We start from the raw sequence: 18,151 nt of genomic DNA, 5'->3' as shown, positions 1-18,151 counted from the left end.
ATGTTTTGGAAAGTGGGTCATTATTTGAAAGTTGCAGTCATAGAAGTTAACAATGCAGTAAGTTTTCTAATTTTCTAAAGGCCTATTTAACTATAATTACATAGCAGAAGAGCAGCAATTGTAAAACTGCCAGCTAGAAACTTGTGTCCTAAGACAGGCAGGGGGATATGTTTTTATTTTCCTTCCTTCTTGGCCATGGCATTTACATTAGACTATTTTAGTTTTAGGCATTCCCCATTGTAATAGAATAAATGTGCAGATGTACTTATATAAATGAGCAAAGACTATGTGCAGAGATTTCATCATAGCAGTGTTTGTAACAGCAAAAACTGTAAACGACCTAGTATTTGTTGTTTGTGACTGCTTAAATCAAATATGGTATAGCCTTACACTGGAATACTATACAGCCACGAAAAAGAATAAAAACAGACTTTAAAATTATTTATGTATCTATCTATCCTATTTATTTATTTATTTGGCTGCACTGGGTCTTAGTTGTGGCACACGGAATCTTCATTGCTGCATGTAAGATCTTCATTGTGGCATGCAGGATCTTTTAATTGCAGCATGTGAACTCCTAGTTCAGTCCTAGATTAGTCAGAGTCTTAGCCACTGGACCACCAGGAAAGTCCCAAAATAGACTTTTTATCTGCAAATGTGGAATGATTTCCAAGACATACAATTTGTTTCTTTTTTATCAAGCTGTATTGAAATGTAATTGACAAAAATGTAAGATATTTAAAGTGTACAGTATGATGATTTGATATACGTATGCGTTGTGAAAGGATTCCTCCTGACAAGTTAACACATTTATCACCTCACATATTTACCTCTTTTTTTGGTGAGCACATTTAAATTCTACTCTTAGCAAATTTCAGTTCTACAATTCAGTGTTATCAACTATAGTCACTGTGTTACATATTAGCTCCTCAGAACTTATTCATCTTTTAAAAAAAATTTCTAAGTTTATTATTTTAATTTTTATTGAGGTATAATTGACATATACATTATATTAGTTTCAGCTAATGATTCAATATTTGTATATATTGCAAGACAAGCACCACAATAAATCCAGTTAACAGATGTCACCATACATAGTTACAAATATTTTTTCTTGTGTTGAGAACTTTTAAGATGTGTTCTCTTAGCACCTTTTAAATATGCATACATTATTATTAACTGTAGTCACTGTGCTGTACGTTACCTCCCCAGAACTTATTTATCTTAAAACCGGAAGTTTGGGACTTCCCTGGTGGTCCCGTGGGTAAGACTCCACGCTCCCAATGCAGGGAACCCGGGTTCGATTCCTGGTCAGTGAACTAGATCCCACGTGCCGCAACTAAAAAAAGATCCCGCATGCTGCAACTAAGACCCGATGCAGCCAAATAAATAAATAAATAAATATTAAACAGAACTGGAAGTTTGTGCCTTTTGACCCTCTTTACCCATTTGCCCATGCCGTACCTAAACTTTATCTTATAACTGAAAGTTTGTACCCTTTTACCAACCTTTCCCTGTTTCCCCCACCTCCCAGTCCCTGACAACCACTTTTCTATTCTCTGTTTTTATGAGTTTGACGTTTCCCCCCCACATATAAGTGATAACGTGCAGTATTTGTCATTCTGTCTGGCTTATTTTACTTAGCATAATGCCCTCCAGTTTCATCCATGTTGTTGCAGGTGACAAAATTTCCTTTTTTTAAAGCTTGAATAATATTCCTCTGTGTGTGTTTGTGTTTGTGTGTGTGTGTGTGTGTGTGTGTGTGTGTGTGTGTGTGTGTTTTAATATAAAGGAAGACAATATGCCAAAAAATAGATGTTTCCTTTGTGCCTTTTTTAAAAAAAGCACACCTGATGGCTTGTGCATACATAGAGCATTTATGGAAGAATACACAAGAAATTGACGATAGAAGTTACTTCTGGACAGTTAGGCTCATTGGGGAACACTATTGCATGCCTTTAGGTATGGTTTAATTTTTTTATCTATTCACTAATGTAGACTTTTACATCTGTTATTTCTGCTTTATTTGTGTTTACGTTTTGTTTTTCCTTGAACTTTAAAGCTTATTAAAAGTTAACATTATTCCTCTAAGACAACTTTAGTACCTCCTGTTTTTTATGTATATACTTTCTAGATGCTTACATATTATTAAGAGATCGCCAGAATTTGGGCCATTATGTAATGAAGTGAAAACGTTCAGACCCAATACAGTGTGTAGAACAAATCCATCTTTTAATCATTGTATTGCATATTATTCTAAATTATTAATGTAAATAAAATAAGTCATTTTGAGACCAATTTAAGGATTTCTTTTTTTGTCTAAGAGCAACAAAAAGTAGTGTCAAGCATTTGTTAAATAAATGCAAGCATCTTTTGGGTTTTTTTCAGAACTTGTTTTGAGGCAAAATTTGTACACAGTGAATTCCACCTATCTTAAGTACAGAATTGGATAAGTTGTGACAAATGCACATACCTGTGTAATATACACCCCTAGCAAGATACAAAATAGTGTCATCACCATCAGAAAGTTCCCTCTTGTTCCTTCCCAGTTGCTCTGCCCCAGCCGCTTTTATTTTATTATAGGTTTGCGGTGCTTGAGCTTCATAAAAATGGAATCATGCCATAGTTACTCTTTTGTAACTGATGTGTTTTGTTCATATTATGTTTTTGAGATTCATCTACATTATGTGTATCAGTAGTTTGTTCCTTTTTGTTGCAGAGAAGTATCCCATTTAGTTTTAAATCCTCCTTATTTCCATTGTATGAATATGTCACAGTTTATCTGCTGTCTTAGAGATGAACATCTGGGTTGTTTCTAATTTAGGGCTATTATGAATAAGGCTGCTATGAACGTTCTTGTGCAAGTCTTTTTTTGTGGATATATGTTTTCATGTTTCTTGGGTAGATAACTAAAACTGAATTGCCAGTTTTCCAGAGTGGTTGTACTGCACATCTTTTTTTCAGTTTTCATTTTTACCAGAGTTGGACATAGTTATCTTTTAAAGAGTCAAATATTTCTACAAGACTTAGTGCCAGGGACAGCAATCCCCTACCCCGTTATTTCTTCCTCAGAGTTAACCACTTTCAATTCTTTGAACTGATTCTTTTGGTATTTCCTTCCGTATCTCTAAGCAACTAACTTACACTTCTTGTATTTTGTCAAGGTTTAGGCATTATCCATGGACTGCACGTCATGGAATTGTAGGCTTAACTTTCTTTCACCTCTCCCCCCACATTTCTACTAGACGCAGCCTTCCTTGTCTCCCTCATACACCCGGTATGTTTACCTTACTATCACTGTGCAAATGCTATTCCTACATACATTTCGTTTTCTCCTTTACTTTGTTTTCTTATGTATTTATCTCTCTTTCATTCTCAAACTCTTCACATATCGTTTAACTTTCTTCTCAGTAAATTCAAACATATAAGGAAGTTCAGTTCCTGGCTCCACCACTTAACTGGACAAATTACTTAAACCATCTGTACATTAGTTTCCTCATCTATAAATTGGGGGGTAATAGTACATATCTCCAAGGATGATTGTAAGAATTTAGGAAGTACTTACAAGCTCTGAGAATGGGGCTCAGTACATAGTATGATACACGTAATACAATGATGATGATAAGATTTTGATGTAGCCATTAAAAAAAAAGGTCTCTGTTGTGATGTGGAGCAATTTCCAAGACTATTACTAAATGGGAAAAAAAAGCAGGCTGTATAATAAACTACTATTTGATTACCCACTCCGCCATTCTCTCCTCTTGAATCCCCAGAGAAAGACAAAGGCGCTTACCTCACAGGCCATACTTAAGTACTGTTAACTATTCCTTATAGCAGTGTTATCTACCCTATACCAAGTACTGTGCTAGTAGACTCCAGAGATACTGCAGTGAGCAAAGCAGACATGGCATATCCACATCCACATGTTTGGTTGGCCTTAGAAGCTAGCTTTGTATTATTTATTTCTGGGAATATACAGTTTATTCACTCAAGAAACACTGATGCCTATTCAGTGCTCTGGAGGACATAATGGCATTTTATATGAGCAGAGGCATCCAGAAAGTAGCATACCAAATGTCAGCAGTTTGTTTTGTCTGAAGTGTTGTATCATGTATTACCTTTTCCTACTCCGTTATTATATATAACAGAAGTTTGCTACACCAAGTTATTTTGTTTTTCAAAAAAGGGAACGTAGTTTACTGTAAACTTAATACCACTTAAAATACGAAAGAAATTGACAGCAGCATGTATCAGAAACAAATGTATTATTCCTAGTGTATAATAGAGCTTTAGTACCAAAAGAAATCTGACAATGATCTAGCAGTTAGATTCTAGTTCATCAGAAAGTAATAAATCTAAGTTTATGTGGAATAAAATGCAATTAATAACATGTGAAAAGGTTTTGTTTAATTAAGTTATCTTTCTCCAAAATACTGACATAAAAGGATTATGTGATACGTTGTGAATTAGAAGCATATTGTTCTGTCAAACTTTTTTTCCCCAACAGGATTCTTGGGATGGGCAGCATATTCCAGTGCTTTTCTCCATATTTTGTGGTTTATTAGTGGCAGTATCCTATCATCTCAGTCGACAAAGCAGTGATCCATCTGTACTTTTGTAAGTGAGATTACTTGTTACTGAATTAAAGAAATTTAAATAAGTTGGCATTTCTTTCAAACTTAACTTCCAAAATCTGTTTTTCCAATGCCTTGTCAAAGTGCCATTGACTTATCTATATTTGATTTCAAAATATATTAACTTTGGGTCATTCTGATTACCACTGGCTGAAAGTATTTGTTAGCTTTTTCTCTCCTAAGATTTAAAACTATATTTTCATAAAAATATTCTTATTGTATGCTTATTTATGGCATCTAAAACTTTTTAGAATTTATGGCAACTTAAACTTAAGCTTAATGAGTAAATATACTTGGATCACTTCATTTTCTATCATAAACTTTATTTGCCATTTGAAGTACTGGTTTTTAGGTTATAAATATATTTTTAAATTATTTTCTCTCTTTTTTTAATGTAAAGCTCTTTGGTGCAATCCAAGATTTTTCCAAAAACAGAAGAGAAAAATCCAGAAGACCCGTTGTCTGAAGTAAAAGATCCACTGCCTGAAAAACTTAGAAATTCTGTTGTAAGTTTTAGCTTTTTAAAATCACCTGAAAGACTTCAATTTTATATAGTTCAATTGAACTATATAAAACACTGAACACTATAAACACTGAACTATATAAAACAATGAACACTTTTTGAGGTAACACAATTTTAGTAACTGGGGAAAAATACATATATAGTTGTACATGGTTGGTGGTTTTTATTTCAAATTTTAACATGTAAGAAATGCTCATTCCTCAAAGTTTGTTTCAGTGTAGAACAGTATGCTAAATATTTATTTTTAGATAAGGTGAGATTAAGTGATTTCATTGTTTATAGAATTCTTAATCCTATTGAATTTAAACTAGGATTTGAAAGGTGAATATTAACATAAATTAGATTTATTTTGTTGTTATTTTTGTTGATAAAAACTTTGTCTTTATAAGTCATCTGCTGGTCTTTTAGTGTGTTTTATTTTTCAAGGGTAAGTGTGTGTGTATGTTTATTTTCCAGGTTGAAGGAGAGAACAATAACCTGTACTAATTTCATATACTCAAGCAGATGTAGTAATTTAAAAATTTTTAATGTTACCTGCATTCTTTCAGTTATTACTTAAAAAATGAATTCTACAGATTCATATCTGCCATATGGAACAAAACATAAAACATTTTTTTCCTAAGTTATTTTACATATTTCCATTTATGAAAGACTGAATTTATATAGGTCTTGAATTAGACTAATATTTACCTTCAGTGAACTTAAGCTGTTCATATATTCTTCAGAAAACTTTAGGAAAATACAAAACTGCCTCAAGATATAATTTAAAGAGTTTTTTTCTGACTTTAGTTTTCATGTTAGCAAAGGACATTTCATGTTAAGTATAATAGGATATTTCTGAATGTATTAGCTTAAAAGCATAAATCTGTGGGTCAGTTGATGACCAAAGATATCAAGAGGTTTCTGGTTTTCACTGCAACCACTAAAAGAACCAAAAGTCAGTAAGTAGGGACTTCTCTGGTGGCGCAGTGGTTAAGCATCCACCTGCCAATGCAGGGGACATGGGTTTGAGCCCTGGTCCAGGAAGATCCCACATGCCGCGGAGCAACTAAGCCCGTGCGTCACAACTACTGAGCCTGCGCTCTAGAGCCCGCGAGCCACAACTACTGAAGCCCGCGTGCCTAGAGCCCATGCTCTGCAACAAGAGAAGCCACCGCAATGAGAAGCCCACGCACTCGCCACAAAGAGTAGTCCCCGCTCCCCCCAACTAGGGAAAGCCCGCGCGCAGCAATGAAGAGCCAACGCAGACAAAAATAAATAAATAAATAAATTTTTTTTTAAAAAAAAACAAGATTCAATAAGTAAAACAGGACATATGCATGCAGTTTCAACATTTCAGAAGGCCAATGAAAATATAACTTTGTTATCCAAAAGGATATACCCTATAAAAGAACTTAAATATCTCATTTCTTTTTCCTGTATGTAAAGCTTACAGACCAATGGGGGGAAAATCTTCATTCTAAAAGACTTTGTTATGATATGTTTACTGTGTGTGGAACTAGTTAAGCTTAGTTTAGTTTCCTTGGCATTGCAGTATCAAACCAAAATATGAGGAAACGGAGGAAGAAAATAAGACTTATTGTAGTTAATTATTATGTGTAAGAAATACCTAGAAGTGCTACAGAATAGGATCAATGAAAATTTATTTCTTAAGCTTGGCCACTTGGGAGGAAAGATTTTGTTTAAATTTTTGTGTAATGTTAGATAATTCTGTTTTGTTCCACAGAGCGAGCGTTTACAGTCTGACCTAGTAGTGTGCATTGTAATTGGTGTGCTGTATTTTGCTATTCATGTAAGCACAGTGTTCACAGTATTGCAGGTAAGGAATCATTTTATTCTTTTCACTCGGGGAAAATAACTTTGGATTCACTTCTGATTTGATTGTAGTGTTGGTCCATAATGCCGAAATATATGACTTTTTGTTTGGTTTTAACAACAAATACTTATTTTCTCATGGTTTCTCATGGGTCGTGACTCTGGGAGTGGCTTAGCCAGATGATCCCAGCTCAGCATGTGTTATGATGCTGCAGTCATATGTGGCTGCAATCAGCTGAGGCTGTTAGCAGGCCTCACTTTCTTGCTGACTGTTGGCCAGAGAGCTTAGTTCTTCTCCGTGTGGTCCTCACCAGGGGCTGCCTGAATATCCTCACAAAATGGCAGCCTGTTTCCCCCAGAGCCAGTGATCCTAGAGAGAGAAAGCCCAAGACCGAAGGCCCAGCCTTTTATAACTGATGCTGGATGTGGCATACATACCACCACTTCTTCCGTATCCATTGGTCATACAGGGCAGCCCTGCTGCAATGTGGGGGGGAATACAAGCAGGCATAAACACCAGGAACCGTGCTGGACTGACACCGTATGCCCTCTGGCCTCCGTGATTCACATCCTTCTAAACCCCCCAAAGTCTCATTCCAGTACAACTGGAAGTCCAGAACGTCGTCCTCTAAATCAGGCCCGGGTGTGGGCGATGCTTGGTCCTGCGGTACAGTGCTGCGCGTCTGCAGGCCACGCGGTTGCCTTCCTCGGGGCTCTTCATTCTCTTGTGCAGACCTGTATTTCTACATGGTGTCAATTTGATTATGATGCACCTCCATGTAGTTTTCTTCATGTTTTTGTGTCTGGGGTACATTGCATCTGTGGTCTAGTTTTCATCAGATTTAGAAAATTTTGGTCATTATTGCTGTAAATGTTTTTTCCCTTTTCCTTTTGCTGTCCCTCCACCCACCCCCACTCATGGACTCCAGTTACATGTATATTTGGCCTCTTGAATTTGTCCCACAGTTCACTGATGCTTTGTTCATTTTAAATTCTTTCCCCCCCACCACCACATGTTTAATTTTGAATGTTTTCTATTGCTATTGCTTTGTTGTTAAGTTCACTAATCTTTTCTTCTGTAATATGTAATCTGCAGTTAATCCCATCCAGTGTATTTTTTGTCTCAGAACTAACAAGTTTCATCTTTAGAAGTTGGATTTTAGGTCTTTTTTTATATCTCTCATGCCTCTATTCACTTTTTTGAACAAATGGAATTCACTTCTAACTCTCTTAATGTTCTTGTCTCATAATTCTAATTTCTCTGTCACTTATGGGTTGGTTTTGATTAATTGATATTTTTCCCCATGGGTCATAGTTTCCTGATTCTTTGCATGCATGGTAATTTTTGATTGGATGTCACGCATTATAAGGTTGGCCTTTTGTGTATTGGATATTTTTGTATTCCTAGAAATACTCTTGAACTTTGTTTTTTGGCACTATTAAGTTACTTGTTAACAGTTTGATCCCCTCAGATCTAACTTTTAAGATTGCTTAATTGAGACTAGGGCTGTTTAGTTTAGGGCTAATATTCCCCCTACTGAGGCAACATGCTTTGGAATACTCTGACCAGTGCCCTGTGAATGTTGAGTTTTTCCAACCTGGCTTGTGAGAACAGGCACTATTCCTAGCCCTGTGTGAGTGCTGGATACTCTTCTCTCTAATCCCTTGGCGAGGTTCCTTCCCTTTGCATATGTAGTTCTCTCCCACACACACGTGCTGATTCCCCTGAATATTCGAGGGAGACTCCGCAGATCTTCTAAGTTCTCTCTCCATGAAGTTTTCTCTTTGGAGCACTGTCTGCTCTGGTGAGCTCTGGTGAACACTAGCTGCTTTGCTGTCTCCAGGCTTTTAGTTCTGTCTCCTCAACTCAGGAGGTACCAGGCTTCATGTGGATTCCCTTCCCTTCACTGCAACTTGGAAAGTATCTAAGGGCAGTAAGCTGGGGCAGTCCTGACACTTACCTCATCCGTTTTCTTTCTCTCAGTGTTTACTGATTATTTCCTTATGTCTAGTATATTGCAAACCATTGGTTCATATATTTTATTCTATTTTGATTCATGTGGAATAGGGTAAATCTCTATTATTCCATTTGGCCAGAAGCAAAGGTTATATTATTTAAATTTAACATTTTTGCCTGTTTTCTTCTCTTCCAATTTGAACCATTAACTCCTGAGTACCTCACAAGCTGAGTGAGGTCCAGTGGGTCTTCAGGGGTCCGATGGAAACCTCTTTAGTTTCTAAACGTATGACTTTTAATTTGAATACTTGAAGTGATGGTACTTGGTTTTTGTGAATTTAGTCATACATAAGAACTCTCTTCCAAACCATGTGAAGCCACAAAAAAAACTTTTTCCTCATTCTATTTTGCTCTTCACTCAAACTTAACAGTTTTATTTAGCTCATGTCCTTTATCTCTACTAGCTAAAACAATTGAATACATTGCTCTGCAAGTCACATAGAACATTCTTAGGGAAGCAAGCAATATACCTCAGGCCACACTCTAATTACATTGACAGTGTGAGACACCAAGGAAAGTAGTTAACACATTTTAAAATATCTGTAATACGTGAACAGTCACTACCTTTTATGGCTGATTTAATCAGAAAATTACATAATATAGAAATGTTAACTGCAGACAGATGTTTAGTTCTTAGATTCTATAGTTGACTAAATTGAACTGACAAATTAGAAGTTCTCCTTTGGGTCTCAGAATCACTTTTCATGTCCTCAACTTTATCCTCCTTTTAGCCTGCGCTCAAGTATGTGTTGTATGCGCTTGTCGGCTTCGTGGGTTTTGTAACCCATTACGTGCTGCCTCAAGTTAGGAAGCAGCTACCGTGGCACTGCTTCTCTCACCCTCTGCTCAAGACGGTGGAGTATAATCAGTATGAAGTTCGAAGTAAGTATTTCATTAACACTTTTCCTTTCAATACTATGGATTTTTTTCTTTTACTTTGTTGACAGGTGACTGTTAAGTAACTATCATCAAGTAACACTTCGGCTTGTGTTTCTTAGGTTTGACACTAATGAATCAGACCTTTTGCTTTCATTTCAGTTGAAGTATAAATGTCAGTGCTAAAATGCCAACTTACCACAGAATAAACCTTGCTCTTTCCTCCTCTAAGTTTTTCTTCACAGACCTCTCATTGATTAATCCTTCAGTGTATGTCTGTGACTTCTCTTTCCAGTCCCTACCTTTACCCTCAATCTTCCTTGCAATATGCAGGCAACTCAATCCTCTTTAAGACTTCTATTTGATATATTTTTAACTCAAAGCATAAAGGGAATAGAAAGGTCTTCGTTCCTGTTTCCACCAGTGACACTATGTCCTACCAGAGAGGGTTATAAAGAGTTGATCAAGAGAAAAGAGGTGAAAAACATTTGTAATTGTTACTGTTCATTCAGATTTGGGATAAAGTATAAAATGACTAAAAAGAGGTAGAAGGCCAGTCCATTTGGCAAGCTTTTTACTTGTCGCTTTAAACCCTGACTTTTCTGTTACAAGTAATCAGTCTGGTTCATTGGTTCCATGACCTATAATATATTTCCTCATTTTAGGGATATAATAAAAGTTAATACCTGTGTCATCATTATTACATACCAGGGATTAAACAAGCCAATGTTTTTTCCTCAGACTTTCCCTTTAGTTAATGAGTTACTATAGAGAGTAAATTTCTCAACTGTTTGGAGATGAAGTAACTTCTTTAGAGAACTCTGAAGCTTTTGAAAGATTTCTATACCAAACTTGACTTTGCAGTGTCAAAGCGTATTTCCTGGGCCTTTTAGCAGAATTGCTTAAGTCATCGTGGTACTGTAATCTTGATCACTATTTTCATCCTGGGGAGATAATTAAATATTAATGTGTAGATTGTAGTGAAATGACATAAAACTATAAAAATCTGTACTGGCCTATTCTTACCATAAGGAAAATAACTCAGAATGATGTATTTTTGATAGTTAATGATTAATTGCTTTCATATATAAATGTTAGCAGGTGTATCTGGTTTGTTTTGAAGAACAGTTTTCATTAAAGTAAATCATTGATCATGTTGTTTGTTTTTCATCTTAACAAAACATTTAGTCTAAATTTTTATAAATTTTGAATCAACATAACATTTTTCACTTATTGAGAGTATTAGGCATTAGCAAAGTTGACTGTAGTAGCTATAAAGAAAAATCTGATTCATTAGAGAACTTCCTAGAGGTGGTTGACACTATTTTCAGATAGCTGGAGGACCGTATTTTAAATCTTTCAGCTTATCCTAGACACTTTCCCCAATGACATTAAATATTAAAGTATTGGGAAAATATTACTGGCAATGAAAATGACACTTATGAAGTGTGTGAATGCAAAACATATACTTTCATATCTGTTCTGAGATGTATGTCTTATAAGATGTATGTGTATGTAAGGATTTTAAAAACAGATAATTTAATAGATCATTTATTTCTTTTTGGGGAAAGGGGCAGTCTAATAATCTTCACTAATCTTTTCTCCAAAAGTCATAGGCATAAATAAGAAAAAGTTATGGTTAAAAACTGAGATTTCAAGAATAAAAGTTTAAAATGAAATTCAGTTCATCTAAATTTAACATCTAAGTTGGAAAGTTGCATGTGTCTCAGAATTCATAAAATTGACTATTGATTGACATACTGGATTACTTACATTATTTATAGTACAGCTGAATTTGAGTGGTAAGATTTTCCTTTCTTATCACATTACCAGACTATTTTATGCATTAGATGACATGGTTTTCTTGACTTAATATTGCCTTGTTAGATGCAGCTACTGTGATGTGGTTTGAGAAACTTCATGTGTGGCTTCTTTTTGTGGAGAAGAATATCATCTATCCATTGATTGTTCTCAATGAACTTAGTAGCAGTGCAGAGACAATTGCTAGTCCAAAAAAACTGGATACAGAGTAAGTACAGTACTCCTCTTATCTAAGTTTGACTGTTGGGGTCTGTCATAGCAATGTCTTAAGTTACTGATCTAGTAACAAGTAATCATTGAGTGTCTCTTTGGTGCAAAGTACTGTGTGAAAAATTCAAGTGAAATTTTGTCTTTGACTTCCCTTTTCTGAACATCTGTTTCTGCTCTTGGCATATTACTACTCCAGACATCTCATTGTAAACTAACATTTTATGAGATGACATTTATTAAATAAGGTTAATTTTAATATTAGATGGTAAGTTTTGGAGATGATTATTTTTGTGTACTGTGTGAATCAGACCATTTAGGTGCTCACTTGCCTATACAATCATCCTGTAGGCCTACCCACTACACTAGGTACATGTTGTTGGGTAAGCATTAATATGTTTTGTATGTGCTAAATGCTGTTAATGTTTAAGCAATAGAAGTACTGAGAAACTGGAGAACCAAATGTCAGAATTGCAATAGTGTTACTTATTTTTTAAACATGATTATTTATATAAAGGATAAGAATTATGATACATATGCTTAAAAAGGAATATTTAGAAGTTTAAATTTGATATATATATTCTAAGTTTAGTAAATGAAATGGTGATTTTTCTGAAGTTTGTAGATTAACGTTTTCAGTCATCAGTTGATGAATGTGCTTTCTTTATATTGTAGATTAGGTGCTTTAATGATCACCATTGCTGGTCTGAAGCTGCTACGGTCCTCTTTCAGCAGCCCTACATATCAGTATGTCACAGTCATCTTTACTGTGCTCTTTTTCAAAATTGACTATGAAGCTTTTTCAGAGACCATGCTGTTGGATCTGTTCTTCATGTCCATACTCTTCAACAAGGTAATTTATCACTGAAGGAAACATCCTTATCTGTAAAAAGTGTCTCCCTAAGTAATATGCCATTTAGTGAGGATTACGCTTGCTTTCAATTTGCTTCATTATCTTTTAAGTAGTATCTTTCTTCAGTCAACCAGTTATTTAGGATTAGAATCCCTAAACAATGCCAGTCACTGTCATCCATAGAAGATATATTTCTTGCCGTGGCTAGGAAGGTAAGATTAAATTATACGGAAACATTAGAGGAACTCTAATAGGTATATAAATATATGGGTTCTTCCAAAAGGGGGTGTGGTTTTGAATAATTTTAGAAACAAACATGGTAATAATTGAACCAAACTGTAGGCTGCTTCATAGATGGAGGGAGGAAATAACCTGATACTGAATGAAGATGGTGGAGACTGAGGGCAGTGAGGCCATGTGGGAGCAGTGAGATGCTAGTTTATTTGCAGAATATACTGACGTTTACAGAATGCTCCTAAAATTTGTTATCACCCATGGGATAGTTGCCTGTAGTCTTTTTACAAACGAGATGGTAAAGCCTGCATCTTCTGCCTCCAAGAAGCTTCTTACTGAGCCACACTGCCTTTCTAAGTGAAATAGGTTGTGTAGTCAGATTATTTGAAATTAAGTAGTTTAGATTTCATGTTAACACTGACCACATACAAAGGACTTTGACATATATTATCCCATTTGATAGGTGACAGAGAGCTGAAGCATATGAGCAGCTACAAAACACAATGAAATCCCAGTTTTAGGAAAGTTAGCCTGGTCAGCCACATTTGGGATGAATTGGGGAAGAGAGAACCTAAAGGTATGGAGAACAGCTTAAGAGATTGTGACAGTAATTTAGATGTGATAGAGGTCTGGCCTAGGATGGGGACAGTAAAAATGAAAACTGTTAATCTGAACAAGCTTTTAGAAATAGTTTCTAAATATTGTACTAAATGTTATGCTAAATAGCTTCTCAATATCACAATATTATATTTGTTCAATCACTAATTTGTATGCATTTTTATCATTTATTTCCTCTTCTAGTGAGCATGATTAATCAAAGGAGGGAGCCAGAAAGTTAATCAGAGAATTGTCTGTATAAAAAAAGCATGTGATTTCTCACAAATTTAATATTTAGATTGGAAATTGTATTGAATCTTACTAAACAGTCCTTGAAATAGTCACTACACTTAACTCGCATTAGTTTGGATTTTCTTAATACTTTCATTTGTTAAGCAAATTGTTTTTGAGAGTGTACCATGTTCCAGAACTATTCTAGATGCTTAGGCTACGTTAGTTAACAAAACAGAGAAAGCTCTGCCTGCAAGGAGTTTGCATTTTATATGGTTACTTCATAGAACTTAACAGTGATAATAAGCAAGTAATATTCAAGGGATCTCTTTAGATATATTTATTTTAAGATATCATTGTAAGGTGTACCACCAACTTAATAATATTTCAAGAAAAAATTGCTCTGAATGTATACAAAGCTATTTTCACCCACTAACTACTTAAACATGTAATTACGTATCATTTTTCTTTAATATTACAATCAAAATTTGAGTACAGTCTGTTTACCATTTAGAAACAGAAGAGTGTTCTGAGTCACTGTTTTTAAGCAGTTGCGATGGTATCTGACAGTATACATGATGCTTTTACTTCCTGTCATCCTGATCCCATTAGTACCGAGGGTTGCCAGCATAATTTTGAGTCATGGCAAAGAGTGCAGGGATTCATCTGCATTTTCTGATTGGTTGAAGTTGTGATTTCTTTTTTAAATTGGAAATTAAACAAGTTCATTTGTAAATCAGCTAAATAATTCACATGTGAGGTGTTTGGTGCCTGAATCATGGCACTGAATTAGTCAGAACCTCTTGCTTTTAAGATTCTGTGATCTGTTCTGAGAATGGGGCCTTGCATTGCCTAGCATGCAGAGGCAATTTTGGGCACAATGGTTCTGTTTCAGTGTTGAAGAAATGTTCAACAACAAAACAGATCCTAATTGAAATAAGATTAAAATGTATATTATGCTTCCATTGGCAATAACAATTCTGATTATGAACAGATGCCTAATACACACTAGTAAATTCTTAGGAAACACAGACAGTGACAACTGAATTACAACTTTATCCCCTGCCTGGCTGCTTTCAAATTCCTTTTGACATTGCATTTAAAACTTACTCATTTTACAAAGCACTAAAATTTGAGGGAAATGCCAGAATAAAAAATATATATATATATATATATATATATTTTTTTGGTTTTGCTTGTTAGTAGTAATAGAACCAATAGACAGCATAGAATTTTTAAACTGATAAAACACAAATCCGTATGTCAGTTAACTGTCTTTACTTAAAAACACATTCAGTGTTTTGGCAGTGATATTTCTTTTCCTTTGATGCAAATGGCAAATAATTTCCATGCTATTTCCCTATTTGGAAGAAAATCATTTTAGAAGTTTTTCATTTTCTAATTTAAAAATCTGACGGTAAGCTTTTTACTGATTGTTTTTGTTTTCCTCCTACAGCTTTGGGAACTCCTTTACAAATTGCAGTTTGTATACACTTACATTGCTCCATGGCAAATTACATGGGGTTCTGCTTTCCATGCTTTCGCTCAGCCCTTTGCAGTGCCCCGTATCCTTCTAATAAAAGTTGATAAGAAAGGGCAGTCATATCCTTGATGAGAATGTTGGTTTGTAGGCATAACCTTTCACAGGCATAGAATATAGGTTACCATGTGATAAATTATCAAAAATTCACAGTCTTTTGAGCCCACACCTATACCAATTTTGATTGTTTAATTTGTATTAACTTCTGTGGCCCACAGATCATCTGAACATGAGAAAAGTATTAAGGTTTTATAATTAGGTAATGCTGATTAAAAATTTCATGTTTATATATGTGAGTATTAAAGTCCAGGAATTTTCAATATATACAAAATGTGTTTAGAAATATTTATAAATGAATGAGCATTCAAAACATTTTCCATATTGATATGATTGTAATTAAGCTTACGTTCAAAATTTTCTATTCTCATCCTTTCTTAAAGGTACTTTCTAAGTAAACATAAAGGTTAGTGACCTTGTAGATGTTGATATGCAGACTTTTGTATCTTTAAATTTTAGTTTTTATCTTCTGGAAAATTAAAACCATCTCTACCCAAGAGTGATACATGGAATTTTACCAGACACATGTTAGCAAATATTTATTTGGGTCCCTTCAGAGCATCATGCCAGGCTGTACTTTCCTGGCTGTCTTTCTGCTTCTACCCCTTATACTGTCCAGTGACACCTTCTTCTGTATTCCTCTGATGAACCTCATTTTTCTAATTGCTGTAATTGCAATGTGTTTGTGAGGTGTGTGTGTGTGTGTTTGTGTGTGTGTGTGTGTGTGTGTGTGTGTGCCGTGCGCGCAGGTGCGTGAACGTGTGTGCACAATCAGATGAATGTTAAGGTCCTTAACCAGTTTTCCCATAGATTCAGCCATGTTGTTTGTTCAGGCTGCCGTATCAGCCTTCTTTTCTACTCCACTGAACCCCTTCCTGGGAAGTGCAATATTCATCACTTCATATGTTCGACCTGTGAAATTCTGGGAGAGAGACTATAAGTGAGTAAAGAACAACACTTGAAAACCAGTTTTTATCTTTTTTACTAGGAAAAACTATTGACAGCATTGTTATAAATTATTCATGGTTAACATTTTTTCTATTGAAATATTTAAAATTTTATATTCTTAAAGTTTCAAAATTATATAAAATTGGAAGAGTCAGAGGATACTCTATTTTCTCTACCTTTTTTTCTATTTATAAGATTTTTAAAACATAGTCCTAGTTAAATATATTCATTTTTCTGTCTTTTTTCTTTTAATGTCATTTCTTAGAATTGTTCCACATTAATAATACTTTGAAACTTTATGCTATACACTGTTACATCATTATAACAGTCATAAGTAGTTATCTCACAGTTTTCTAAGAAGCAGCTATTTTTAGAGCTAAACTTTTTATAGGTTATTTGTAGTTTTTCATGAGGATAGGTTTTTAAATAACCATCTTTGTACATAAAGTATTTTCTTCATTTAAGCTTAATTCCTTAGGTTGGCTGTTTAATATGATGCCTAGTAACTATCCTTGTATGTAATCTCCAAATTTTTTTCTAATTTAAGAAAATATCTAAAGGGGAATTACTGAATCATGGAGCCTAAACATTTTAAAGGCTTATAAATGTATTAACATGTTGATTCAGAAAGAGCTTGTACTAATTTATAATTCTACTGGCCAGCTCCACGACTGCCTTTCTCTCTACACGTTCACACGTAGGTACATATAATAGGTGAAAATGGTAATCTTTAACAATGAACTGGCTTATGGATGTGAAACTTTTGCTCTGGTCTTTTACCTAAAATCACACATAGTATTTCTCTTTTTGGTGAATTTTAGTGTTATTTATACCCTTTTTTTCTTCTGGACCAACTTAAACTTAGTCCAGAATAACATCTTTTTTTTTTTTTTTTTTTTTTTTTTTTTTTTTTTTTGCGGTGCGCGGGCCTCTCACTGTTGTGGCCTTTCCCGTTGCGGAGCACAGGCTCCGGACGCGCAGGCTCAGCGGCCATGGCTCACGAGCCCAGCCTCTCTGCGGCATGTTGGATCTTCTCGGACCGGGGCACGAACCCGTGTCCCCTGCATTGGCAGGTAGACTCTCAACCACTGTGCCACCAGGGAAGCCCCAGAATAACATCTTTGTCAGCAGTTCTTAAACTTTTTGATCTCAGAACCCCTTTACATACAATCTTAAAAATTATTGACGTCTCCAAAGAGATTTTGTTGATAGGGGTTTTATCTACTACATAGTTATTTACTATAATAAATACTGTACAATATTTATTGTATTATAAGTCAAAACTCATTTTATATTATAAATGAATTAATATAAAAATAACAACAATAAGCCTATTACATGTTAATATAAATAACATTTTTCTAATGAAGAATAACTGTATTTACCATTCCACCAAAAAAATCCGAAGAATGTCATTGTTTTTATAGTTTTGTAAATCTCTTTCATGTCTGACTTAATAAAAGACAGCTGAATTCTCTTATCTGCTTCTGCATTCAGTCTCTTGTTGCATTGTGTTGTTCTGGTTGAAGTATATAAAGTAAATCTGGCCTCACACAGACATACAGTTTGAAAAGAAAGAAGTATTTTAATAGCCTTTTTAGACAATGGTGGATATTCTTGGATCCTTCGACAAATGGTAGTTTCTTAAAGGTTAGTGGCAATGTGGAATCTAAAGCCATATCAGTGAATTTTTGACTGTATTACATCAGAATTCACTGATATGTCTTATAGTTTGAATGGGTCTTTTACCCATGCATACACTTATATTGATACATCTTTATCTACTGTTTGGAAAATA

General features: G+C 34.8%; 1 protein-coding gene across 3 annotated transcripts in view; it reads left to right on the top strand.

Moving 5' to 3' along the window:
- PCNX1 (pecanex 1) overlaps nucleotides 1-18,151 on the top strand; it is a 171,014-nt gene that overhangs the window by 111,022 nt on the left and 41,841 nt on the right. For all 3 annotated transcript variants that reach the window (XM_060004314.1, XM_060004313.1, XM_060004312.1), the window contains 8 exons: nucleotides 4,508-4,617; nucleotides 5,035-5,140; nucleotides 6,884-6,976; nucleotides 9,721-9,871; nucleotides 11,753-11,894; nucleotides 12,569-12,746; nucleotides 15,265-15,373; nucleotides 16,216-16,345. In XM_060004314.1, the coding sequence (XP_059860297.1) occupies nucleotides 4,508-4,617; nucleotides 5,035-5,140; nucleotides 6,884-6,976; nucleotides 9,721-9,871; nucleotides 11,753-11,894; nucleotides 12,569-12,746; nucleotides 15,265-15,373; nucleotides 16,216-16,345 (1,019 nt within the window). The remainder of the gene's footprint in view (nucleotides 1-4,507; nucleotides 4,618-5,034; nucleotides 5,141-6,883; nucleotides 6,977-9,720; nucleotides 9,872-11,752; nucleotides 11,895-12,568; nucleotides 12,747-15,264; nucleotides 15,374-16,215; nucleotides 16,346-18,151) is intronic.

This window comes from Delphinus delphis, chromosome 2 (assembly GCF_949987515.2).
Source record: "Delphinus delphis chromosome 2, mDelDel1.2, whole genome shotgun sequence".
NCBI classification, from domain to species: domain Eukaryota; kingdom Metazoa; phylum Chordata; class Mammalia; order Artiodactyla; family Delphinidae; genus Delphinus; species Delphinus delphis.
Note: the sequence above shows the minus strand (reverse complement) of the source record. Positions and strands in the feature narration are given on the sequence as shown.